General features: G+C 44.9%; 1 protein-coding gene across 1 annotated transcript in view; it reads left to right on the plus strand.

Moving 5' to 3' along the window:
* The window catches only part of HECW1 (HECT, C2 and WW domain containing E3 ubiquitin protein ligase 1), a 312853-nt gene that overhangs the window by 200906 nt on the left and 99529 nt on the right, over nt 1-12418 (plus strand). The window contains 3 exon segments of the mRNA XM_036862740.1: nt 1069-1169; nt 2817-4175; nt 8997-9098. Coding sequence (XP_036718635.1) covers nt 1069-1169; nt 2817-4175; nt 8997-9098 — 1562 coding nt within the window.

The following is a 12418-nucleotide window of genomic DNA, read 5'->3' on the forward strand; positions in this document are numbered from 1 at the left end:
TTCATTTCTGAATATCCCAAGGTAATCACTCTTCCTATTTAGGCGAAGGTAGGGGACCATGTACTCTGCTGAAGCTGCATTGTTGATGAAACTATAATAGCAAAGTTTCAGGTTGATTTCTCCCTCGATAATTGTCTTCCTAGTAATTAAAAATTACCTTGAGTAGGAAGAGGGAATGGCGCCAGAGTCCAGGGTGGAGTTTCAGAGTCTCTCTGTGGGACCCTGGAGTTGGTGTAATCGGAGGTCATGGGCCAGTGGACCCAGCCCACAAGTCTTGCTTTGCTCCGTTCTGCAGCAGGTCCCTTTCTGAACCACTCCACAGGGTCCCTGGTAACCAGAACAGCATCCTTCCATAGATATTAGAGATAGATAGATATCGCAAGACACGCATCTGCTGCTGGCACTCTCTATTGTTAAGGGCATATTTGGAAAATATCAGCCTGCACAGGAAAAGCAAGCAAAGGATATCCATATCTTTTCTTTTTTCTTTTTTTTCTCTAGAACACAGGTTGGCAAACTTTCTGTAAGGAGCCAGAGAGTAAATATTTCAGGCTGTATAAGCCATATGGTTTCTGTCGCAACTACGCAGCTCTGCCATTGTAGCATGAAGTCAGCCCAGACAAGAAGTAAACTTAATAATAAGCAAGGCTGCATTCTAATAAAACTTTTATTTATGGAAACTGAAATTTGAATTTCGTATCGTTTTCACATGTCACAAAATACTACTCTTCTTTTGCTTTTTTTTCCCAACTATTTAAAAATGTAAAAAGCTCATGGCCTTATGAAAACAAGTGATGGGCCAGATTTGGCCCACGGGCTGTAGTTTACTGATCCTGCTTAGGAGTATTCGATAAGGATTTTCTTGAAGGTTTTCATTGCTGTTGAGTGGATGTACTTTCCCATCTTTCCCTTAGGACCATCTCATATGTACCCGAGCAGATCACCACCTCCTAAGAGCAGGGCCTCCCTGGGCTTGGCTGCTTCACCCACTGACACAGAAAGCACACTGCGTGGTCTTTAGGAGGACAGGTATTGACCAGATCTGTGACAGTGCTTATTTCCTTCTAGGGACAGAGTGGTCAGCTACACACTTGGCCGCAGGCTTCCAACAGATCACGTGAGTGGACAGCTGCAGTTCCGATTTGAGATCACTTCCTCCATCCACCCAGGTATTTTCAGCATGTACTTTCACGTGTTGTCCTAGCCGAGTGTCATAGCATGGTTCCTTTCCCCAAAATACAATAACCATGGTTCTCTCCAGTCATGTCCTAGGTTTTGTGGTTCTCTATCTGTCTTCTCCATTTGAGGCCTGGAAGCCAGTGATCTGTTCTGGAAGCCAGGTTGCTGTCCCCCTTTTTATGTTTTGTTTTTTTTTTATTTTTTGGCTACACCACATGGCTCGTGGGATCTTAGTGCCCCGACCAGGGATCAAACCCCGGGCCCCCCGCAGTGGAAGCACAGAGTCCTAACCAGTGGACCACCAGGGAAGTCTCTGCTGTCCCCTTGATGGAGAGGCTCCTCTCCATTCGGTGACCCAAAGGTAGAGGGTTAGACACTCGAGTGGGAATTGACAAAGAGGCCAGCGTGGGTAGGGAGCCATGTCTAATTTATCATTTTACTCCCAGCATCCACATAGGACTTGCTCAATAGACGTTGAAACATTACATACATGAGTGAGTGAATGAAGGTGATACATGTCATAGTGTTGAACTGTGATTACCCAGTGGTTTTTTACAATATTGCAGGAAAAATGAAAACTATAAGTTGGACAGAAAGCTTGAGAATCATCCCATGTTCAGTTTTTCAGGCCAAAACATATCTCCAAATCAGAATGATGAGATGCCTCTTTATTCCCCTCTTGCTCTTCTCCTACAACCCCCCTCGTAAGTGTAGATCACACTGAGAATTGTCTGGTCCTCCTGGGCCACATTTATAGGTTGCCATTAAAGCTAATAAAGCTTTTGAGAATTCAGGGTCTGAAGTTTATCACTGCCCACTCATCAGGCAAAAGTTGCACTTTTCTATGCCCAGTATACAAAGCAGATTGTAAGAAAACACTTGACTGTTTCGTCCTTTCAAATCCAGCGTTTTCTACATTCTGAGAATAAAACTGACTCTTCCTTCAGTGTAGCAGTAAGGACAGCTTTACAGTGCACCAGAGAGATTGCTTTTCTTCGATGAGTGAATAGCACTAGGGCTTGAAATGGGAATTCCTATCTGGCAGGGATGCAATAGAGCAACTGGGGGAAGGTAGAGGTAAACCATGCTTGCTACTCCTTGAATGGGTGCTTGGTATGGAGACCTGGTTTATCTTCCACTGCAGTAACCTCCATATGTTGGAAACCTTCCAGTCTGAGCCACTGAATGACTGTGGTTGCTCCCATCATTGGCCTTTCCTTCTCTCTGGTCACCTAAGAACCCCATTCTGCCACCCTGGGGGACCCAGCCATAGTAAACACTCTGAACCAGTATAATTAGTCCTGCCTGGAGCCAGCAAGGAACTATAAACCGTGTCCCCCATCTCTGAGGTCTTCCATGTAGCAAACATTTATGTGCCCAGAACTGGGGTAGTGCTAGGCATTGGGCATTTTAACCAAAACATGAAGTTCCTTGAAACAGAATTCTCAAATATATCATGACTGCAAGTTGTCCTTAACATAAGGAGAACTCATTCTTGCAGTATTTTTAGCAGAGCTTTGGCCAATGGGAAACCCTCATCAACCCCTACCTCCAATATCCTAAGGCAGAAATCCCTAGGATGGCTCAGTCCCCCAGAGCAGACTAACACTACAGTGACGTTTTCTTCTTGTCCACAGATGATGAGGAGATTTCCCTGAGTACCGAACCTGAGTCTGCAGAAATTCAGGACAGCCCCATGAATAGCCTGGTGGCAAGCAGCCGTGGGGAGCCCCCTGGCACTAATGCACCAGAGCCCTCGGGGACCTCGAGGCCGGAGCAGCTGAGCCAGGGCAGCGCGGTGGGCCCTGCAGGGAACGAGAGCCTGGAGCTTGCCAATCCGGTTGAGGCAGCCGCAGGTACCACGGAGGCAGGAGACGATGGCACGGTCTGTGTGAGGCCTGAGGGGGCTGGGGAGCTTCCGGCCCCCTGGTCAGAGGACACGGAGCCCGCCCTGAGCGCGGAAGAACTGGCCGAACGGCTGGACCTGGGAGGGGAGGCGGCCCTACCCGGGCTGCTGGAGGACGGTCGAGCCCCGGGCAGCCCCGGGGAGCCAGTGGCCGAGGAGGCGGCGGCAGGGAGCCGGGCTGGGGGGCAGGAGGAGGAGAAGGAGCAGGTGGAGGAGGAGGAGGGGGGCGTGTCTGCCCTGGGGCAGGGGGAGGACAGGCTGCCGCTGCGGGCTTCGGGGAAGAGGAAGAGCAGGCCGTGCTCCCTGCCTGTGTCCGAGCTGGAGACGGTGCTCGCGTCCGCCTGCGGGGAGCCCGAGACGCCTCGGACCCACTACATCCGCATCCACACGCTGCTGCACAGCCTGCCCTCTGCGCAGGGCGGCAGCGCGGACGAGGACGGCGCGGAGGAGGAGGCCACGCTCAAGGATGCATCGGAGAAGGAGGCGCTCAGCGAGGTGGACACGGTCGCCGCCGCCGAGCCTCCGCCCCTGGAAGAGGATGGAGAGGCCCCCGAGGGGACCACTCCAGGCGCGGCGCCCCCGGGCCGCTCGGGCTTGGCCAACGGCTCGGTCCCAGATGGCGACACGCTCCCCAGCACGGGGAGCGAGAGCGACTCCAGCCCGCGGCAGGGCGGGGACCACAGCTGCGAGGGCTGCGACGCCTCCTGCTGCAGCCCCTCGTGCTACAGCTCCTCGTGCTACAGCTCCTCGTGCTACAGCACCTCGTGCTACAGCAGCTCCTGCTACAGCGCCTCCTGCTACAGCCCCTCCTGCTACAACGGCAGCAGGTTCGCCAGCCACACCCGCTTCTCCTCCGTGGACAGCGCCAAGATCTCCGAGAGCACCGTCTTCTCCTCCCAGGATGACGACGAGGAGGAGGAGAACAGCGCCTTCGAGTCGGTGCCCGACTCGGTGCAGAGCCCCGAGCTGGAGCCGGAGTCGGCGAACGGCGCCGGGTGGCCAGACGAGTCGGCTGCCCCCGCCGGGAGCGTGGCCAGAACCGTGGAAGGTCTGGAGTCCCCCGTGGCAGGGCCGAGCAGTCGGAGAGAAGGTTAGACCTCACACCCGATCAGAGAGAAAATAGGACCACCAGGGGGACGCAGGTCTCACCAACATGGTTTCAAAACAAGAGGGAGAGGCTCAGTCCCCAATGAGGCTGCTGCAGCAGCTGCGTGTGCCTGTCCTGTACATATATGTGTGCATGTGTGTATGTGTATGTCAGTGTTCCAGACTGTGGGTAGCTGACACCCCGCCACTGCTCAGATGCACACCAAGAATGACAGCTAGTTGGATGTGAGCGTATACTTGTGTGTGTGCGTCTCGGTTTTAACTGATCACGGGTTATAGGGTACATGTTACCCTCTAGGCTTGACAACAACCAGAGCATCAAGGCTAGTATCAAACGATATAAGCAGGCAATGATCATCAACATTAGGTGGATAATGTGTCAGTATCTGCTGGTCCCCAAAACGTATTGAAGATTAGCAATAAATGTTAATATAACTGGAAGAACATTGAGATGACCTGTTTTAGAATTGAACTAACCTGTGTACAAATGGATATGTATAGCCTACATGTATGTGTCATGATTTCTGTCTCCTCGATTCTGTTATTGTTGTTGGTTTTGTTTTGTGTTGTTTCGGGGGTCTGGGGGCTATTTTGGCTAATGGAAGGGAAGAATAACATGAATGTGTAAATCGCTTTGTCTCAAGTAAGATTCGAATCCAGTAGGTGCCCCCTTTAGTTTCAAAATGTATTCCGTGTCTTAACCAAAGACCTTCCTTCTTAGTCATGCCTGTGGAATCATATATAAAATTAATTTGCATTTCCTTATCCAGAATTGGGAACCACCTTCCAATCAAGTGACAGTGACCTCAAGGGAAATAATTTAAAAGTCACATAATAATACGAAATAATTCAGTTGTTTTAAAAGAGAAAAATATAGAGTCTGCTCTTTTGCTGTTCTAATTTGTTTAAATTAGCATCCAAACAAAATGCATTGGTCTTGTCTCTAGACTGCAGGCTCATCAAGGGCCAGAGTTATAGCTTCTTTATGTTTGAATTCTCAGCACCTAAACAAATGCCTGGCACCTACAAATTTTTTACAGGAACTAACGTGAGCTTAAAAGAAATAATTTTAGGTACTTAACAATGCCCAATTCTACATTTTAGAGAAAGAAGGGGTGAGGGAAAGTGGCACATAGGATAAGGAGAAGCCCAAGGAAATTGGTAATAAAGAGACACAGGGAGAAAAACCATAGTGACATACAATATGGAAAGGCACCCATGAGTGTGAGAATGGGGTGGACAATTCCTTTCTTTAACAAGGTTGTTTTGAGTCCCTTCTTCGTTCTGAGCCAGAGGCTTTGTGCTGGGCACAGGAAGATGGATTGGCAGTAGGTATGTGTGGAAGGCACTCAATAATTACAATAGAATTACAAATAAGTATATTACAAGGAGTTTGGGGGATACACCCATACAAGGGCACAACTCGGAGCTGCCAGGGATGTTTAGACCAAAGTTCAGCAAATTTTTTCTGTAAAGGGCCAGATAGTAAAAATTTTAGGCTTTGTAGGTCAAGAGGCAAAATCAAAAATCTCTTCTCACCCAAGGGGTATTTTTTAAAACAGTTTTACCTTTAGAAGTGTAATGACCATTCTTAGCCCGGAGCCATACAAAACGAGGCTGGATTTGGAGTTTGTCAACCCGTTGTAGCCAATGGGTATACTTTGACCGCCATGTTGGGAGACAGTCCACACATGGGTAATTGAAAATTGACTCAGTATACATTGATATAAAAGCATGTTTAACAACAACAACAAAAAAAGACACTGCCCATGCCTTCGAGGGCCTAACAGTCCAGCAGAGGGAAGCCAACCCCTTAACTGAAAGGACAGGAAAATGTTTCAGGGCCATAGTGGAAGTCTGTGTTTGTAAAGAAATTTCTAGCTTCCTGAATTTTTTGCAGATTGTAAACTCGGAAAAAGTTAAGAAGCACCTACATGCTTCACTGTGGTGGTTACCAAGGGCAATATGAGGATTCCTGGGAAGGACTGTTGATCTCACGAAAGCTGTGCATACCTTGGCGTGTGACTTCCTCCAAACAGTTCTTCTCTCCCTTGGTAGTGAGTCCCCGGGGCTAATGGGATCGGCGTGGCAGATCTGCCCCCTACTGACCACCATGTTTCCAAGAGCACCTGCTCAAAGAAAGCACATGTGCCCGATTATATGCATGTGTGCCCTCTTCTCCCATAAGAGTCTCTGCTCCCCCCTCACCGTGACTTTGAAGATCGCAAATTCTTGCCCAAGGTTAGCCAAGGTAGATGTACTATATACATGCCCATGCAGATGAGTCTGCAGCAATTTGTGGAGGATGTCTTCTTTATCTACTTTTTGCTGCTTTTCCCTCCATAAAAACCTTTTTTTAAAAAATCTCAACATAAAGTGGTTTTTTAAAACCTGCAGATCAAATGAAAAAAGTAACATAATATGATTATGAGCTCAGCCCTGCCATCAGGCTCCCCTGGGTTTATAGTCAGTCCCCCCACTTCCCAGCCATGACACCTTAGCCAAGTTACCTAACTGCTCCAAGCCTCACGTGTAAAATGGGCGCAAATGTAGAACATACCCTAAGGGGTTATCGGAAAGATTCAATGGGGTGATTCGTATGAAGCGCCCAGCCTCTCACTGAGTGAGGGTTCCTCCAGGTAGATGAGCAGCGAGTCTCTCTTTTAAATTAGAATAAGTTTCCTTCTCAGAAGGTCTAGCAGGTCTGACACTTGCTTTGTGTTTGAGGCGAAGGGGATGGTGTGGAGCCGCGGCCTCTGGCAGAACAGAATTGCTTGCTTCCTCTGTGCGCTCCATTCATTCCGTTGGCCGAGCTGCATCAGTCACATCAGTGCGTTTGCTTGGGGTTCACAGGCAGGTGGGGTCAGCTCCATTAACTCCAGCAAGCAACACTATTATGTTTCCACTAGCTTGGAGGAGTAATTAACCTGATTGGTTGAATTAATTATGATGAGGTAAGTTTGTTGTTTTCCTTTTTTTTTTAAGAAACTAAATTAAAAATGCAGCAGCTGGTGACATAACAACTGTACCATTGTTTTCTTAGTTTCTGACACTAAACATATATAAAGACAAACATGAGTGTGGTATCCACTAAATTCAGAGCCCAGCTTTGAAACAGGAGTCAGTTTGCAAGGAGCTATGTGCTGGCATGAGGGGCACCTTCCTTGACTTTCCTTAGTCTCCAGGGACCCCAAGAATTTCAGTCACATACCAGAGTTTGCACAAGAAATAATATTATATATTTAATATTTAAAAGGACCCTTTGTTCCTGAATACATCCCTGTTTTTGTTTTCCAATTAGCTCTAGGAATTAAATGGCTAAATTAAATCCACCTAACTTCCTTCCTAGCTAATTTCTTTTATGTTTTTAAATCAGTTCTGTGGATCTAGAGTGAGAAGAAATAAGCATCCTTTCCACGTATGGACATTCTGGGGAATATTTTTGAAATTTGAGATCCCACGAAGATCTTAACCACTGTTTTTCACAGTTTCTCTCTTTTTGGCCCAAGGAATAATGGAACACTTGGTATTTGCATCAGCCATGGAGGGCAGAGGAAGGAAAAGGCCTGACCTTTGTCCTCTGGCCAATAGGGGCTACTGTGAGAAATCCAGGATGGTGTTAGTGGGGAGTTACCAGTCTGAGAGCTGTCTCGTGGTCTGGGCCCTTCTAGCTCCCCAGAGATCAAGAGCAATTGCCTCTGATTATGTGACCCAAACAGCTGGTGCTGTAGGCCTTCCATCCACATGGCCAGTCTACAGGCAGTGTTACCAGGACCTGAGGACATCATGAAATAGGAACTCCGTTGTACAACATTGTTCAGTTCATCATAATTCTGCCTAAGAGTAACATTAGCTGTGTCTGTTAAAATTGAGGGTGCGCATTCTGTGGATATGTTTATTTCTAAAATTTCTCCATGTCTGTCTTTCTTCTTCCGTCTATCCCACTTCTGTGTTTCAAGTTTTCCTGTCTCGGTCTTCCTGCCTCTTATCTACTTCCTTCGTCTCTTGTCTTTTTCCAGAACACCCTGGCTTATCAGATTCTTGCTCAGAATAATCTGGAACAATCACAAAATGCCATAGCTCCTTGGCTCCGTACCCCAGCCCCTAGCTTCCATACTACAAGAAGTTACCTTCTTGGCCCACTTGTTCCTTAACCCCATCTCAGAAAGGCACCAGCTAAGAGTTTCATTCCAAACACAAAATCTCTGAAAGATGGCCTCTGGGTAGCCCTCTGATGAAACCTATCCAAACAAGGAGCTGTCATTTTTGCACAGACCCCTTGAACTTTTATGAGACCTTATAAATGCTGCCCTTCCCTCCAAAAGGCCTGTTTCTTTTCCTGGGCTAAACTCAGGCTCTGCTCATTTTCTTTTGTGTCCCTTTCTGATGCCACCTTCCCCTCAAGAAAATACAGGTGGTTACAGAATCAGACCCCAATCCTACCTATTGGTCTGTTGTGGTACAGATCACAGCCATGGAGTGTTTGGCTGTTTTTTTCGAGTTTCTTAAAAAATATAGTTCCCTCTATTCACTGGCTCATGAATGACTCTGTATGTAGCAAACTGACACAGAAAAAAATCAATTGCCTGCTCTTTTTTTTTGAATTTAATTTATTTTTTTATACAGCAGGTTCTTATTAGTTATCCATTTTATACATATTAGTGTATATATGTCAATCCCAGTCTCCCCAATTGCCCACTCTTTGGGGTTTTTCCTTGCAGTAGTTTGTTTTACGGTCATGCTTTTTTGCTGACGTTGCCATGGCAATGAATGAATCTGAATGTCTCGACTATCTTGTCCATAGGTGAATGTCCTATACTCCATAATTCCCAGCCAGTAAGCCAGCTTCCTTCCTTGAGGCCTGAACATCACCACTACCCAACAATCGATGAGCCTCTTCCACCAAGTAAGCTTTAGTTTTGAAAATCTATGTTCATAACTCTTCCCATCAAGTCTAAGCAGGTCAGTATGAACTTTGTATATAAACATCCAAACTCTTCCTCCACTCCATACCTCACACTGTGATCAAAAACCAATATGGCGCCTACCATAGGAATTGGTTGGTTGGTTGGTTTTTTGTCGTATGGTTTCAGGATGTGATCTTAATGAGAAAACCCAGTATTTTCAGCGCCCTTCAACTTCTGAAATGGAGAGCATTTCTTTACAAGACTTGACTAGTCCTTGCAAACTGTTCATGACCCTTAATTCGCAAATTTTACTATATTATATTTAAAAGTTTGCAGTTCAAGATGGAATAATCCTATTATTCTCCATGGGACCTTTTATGGTTCAAGCATCTCCACGTAATAAAACATTTCAACCCATCAGGGCCCATGAACTTGCATTTTCCTTACTCTAATTTGCACCAATAGGTGACAGCCTCAAATTTTTTCTGTAGTTCTTAGAGGTTTCTAGGCAAAATATCATCTTTAGGGATAGAATTCAACAGCACATTCTCCTGGTAACTGTAATGTGTAATTAATAATTATCTAACTGGTCATTTGAACTTGGGAAAATCAATCTCAGTGACTCAGTTTTCTTATTTGTAAAGTAAAGCTTTAATTTTCTCATCTGCTAAATGCTAGATTTGGACTAGGTAGTCTCTAGATATCATTTCAGTGTAATTTACCCTTATAATATTCCCTTATATATAACATTTGTAAGAAGGAAATGACACCCCAGACATTATATATTCACTTAGCATCAGATATGTTCATGAATTCTAGAACATCCCTGTTTTGGTTTGGGCTCATTTTTTAAGCAAAGATAACCTTTAAAATTTGATAAATTTTACAACGGCAAGATCTTTCCAGGATGCAAGGAATCAGTGTTTCTTTACATTCTTTTGCCTGTGCTTACATTAAGCCGTTACAGTTTTGAAAGAAGAAAGGTTTATTCCTTAATTCATCTATTCTTGGCAATGTGATATATTTTACATTTACACCATTCTTCTCCTATTCAATTGTAATTTATCAGTGATAAACAGTGTCTTTAATATGTAGAATAACTTAAAGGAGTACCACATTTGTTTGGAGAGACCAAGACAAACATTATGTTCTTTAACTTTTGATGCCTGATTTCTTTCTTTATACATTGATTTATGGATATTCCATAAATGAATAGTAAAATTTCAGTGTCACTAGAGATACTTCCTACTTAGAAAAATACCTATAACATGTTCTCTCCAAGAAAGGAACATTTTCCCCACAACAAAAAAACCTATCAATGGATGTGTACATGAATTGACCTTCAACCCATGCAAGAGTAATAACTAGTTATACATACAGATATTGTAAATAATTGAATATAATATATTCTGTTTTAAAGAATTGCTTTATATAAGCTGCTTTTGACAATGAAAACAAATTTCTTCCAGATAGGTTTCAATTTTCTGTCCATGTGACACTGAAAAATATTAGAAAAGTTGGTAGTGAAGCTAACAACTGAATTTTCTTAATCTCACGTAGTACATGGATGACTTCATCAGATAGTTATTCATTGAATAAGTATTTATTGAATGCTTACTCTATGCAAGGTACTGTTCTAGGTAAGCAAAAAAGGCAAAGATCCCTGCCCTCAAGGAGCTTACAGTCTAGGCTGGTAGAGACAGATAATAAACAATAAAAAGAATAAATGAAGAAATAGTGCAGCACATCAGATGGTCTTAAGTGCTGTGGAAAAACAAAAGCAGAGCAGGGTAAGGGGAATCTGGAGCATGTGGTGGTGGCTGGTTTGCCATTTTAAATAGGGTGGTCGGGTACACTTCGCTGACAAGGCAACATTTGAAGCTAGACTTAGAAGTGGTAAGAGGGTTATCCACCCAAGTATTGGGGAGGAAGAGCTTTCTGAGCAAACAGAGCGGCCTGCCTGGTGGGTTTGAGAAACAGCAAGAAGGTCAGCGTGTCTGGATGGAGCAGATTTGGGAAGTGAGGAAGCAGCAGGTGAAGAGGTCCGTCTATCGGGGGCCCAGATCCCCTAGGGCCTTGTAGACCACTTAAGGGTTTTGGCTTTTACTGTGGATGAAAGGGGGACGTTGTAGGTTTTTGAGCAGAGACGTGGCATTGCCTAACTTAGGACTTAAAAGGTTTTCTGTGTTGACATTGAATTGTGAGGAGGAAAAATAGAAGAGAGACCCAACATAACGTTCTTGCAGGTGAGAAACAGTGGTGGCTTGAGCTGGTGGGGAGCAGAGGACGTGGTGAGAAGTGGTCAGATTCTGGCCAGATATTTTGTGGGTAGATTTGCTGACAGATTGGATGTGGTGTGTGAGATAAAGAGAAGGGTCAAGAATGACCTCAGGAGTCTTAACCTGGAAGGATGGAGCTTCCTTTAACTGAGAAAGGAAGAGAAGGCTGCAGATAGAGCAGGTTTGGGTGGGAAAGAGCTGAAGCTTGGTTTTGATCGTGTTATATTTGAGATGTCATCCAGGTATCAGTGTCGAGAAGACAGTGAGGTGCAACTGAAGTTCAAGATAAAGGTCTAAACTACAAACATGGTATTGCACTTGTTAATGTAAAAGTACAAATTTACAGGCTTTTCTTGGTATAATAATTAAAATAGGATACATTATTAGGCTCTACATTGTTCTTAGACTTCATGGAAAATACATAGTTTAATATCTGACAAGGCTCCCCAACCACAAATGAATGGACACACATGAATGACTCTAACTGTCCCAAGGTCATCCGTAAAGGTATCATTTTCAGGAGTCTGTTTTGGCATCACAGGGCCAAGTCCATCGGACATGCTGAGGCCTGAAGTTCCATTCGGAACATGTTTTCTTTATGCGGTACTGTTTATACAGTATGTGAAAGCAAATTCTTTACAAAGCAACCCAGAAAACACACTTAGAATCTCTAATTGCACTTAGGTGTTATTTTCTGATTATTTATAAGAGTTTTAATTAGCACTCTGCCTTCCAGGTAGTTAATGTATTGACAAGAGGGCCTAACTGTCTGGCTTGCCATTCTTTTCCGTCTGTGCCTTGGAAATATTGAAACTCGTAGAGAGAAATTATTATTATCGCCGCACCATACTTGAGTTATTTTCCTTGGAGAATCTGTGAGACTGGAGGCTTGTCTTTGAAGGAATCGTTCCTTTACTGTGGGCACCTGGAGGGCAGGGATGTGTGTTAGTCAGCAATGTGTCCTCAGGACCTGGCATGGTCTCTAGTTCATAGTACAAGGAAGAGTTTGTTCAACTGAATTGAGTAGCACGATACTCTTC

Source organism: Balaenoptera musculus, chromosome 9, assembly GCF_009873245.2.
Source record: "Balaenoptera musculus isolate JJ_BM4_2016_0621 chromosome 9, mBalMus1.pri.v3, whole genome shotgun sequence".
Lineage (NCBI taxonomy): Eukaryota > Metazoa > Chordata > Mammalia > Artiodactyla > Balaenopteridae > Balaenoptera > Balaenoptera musculus.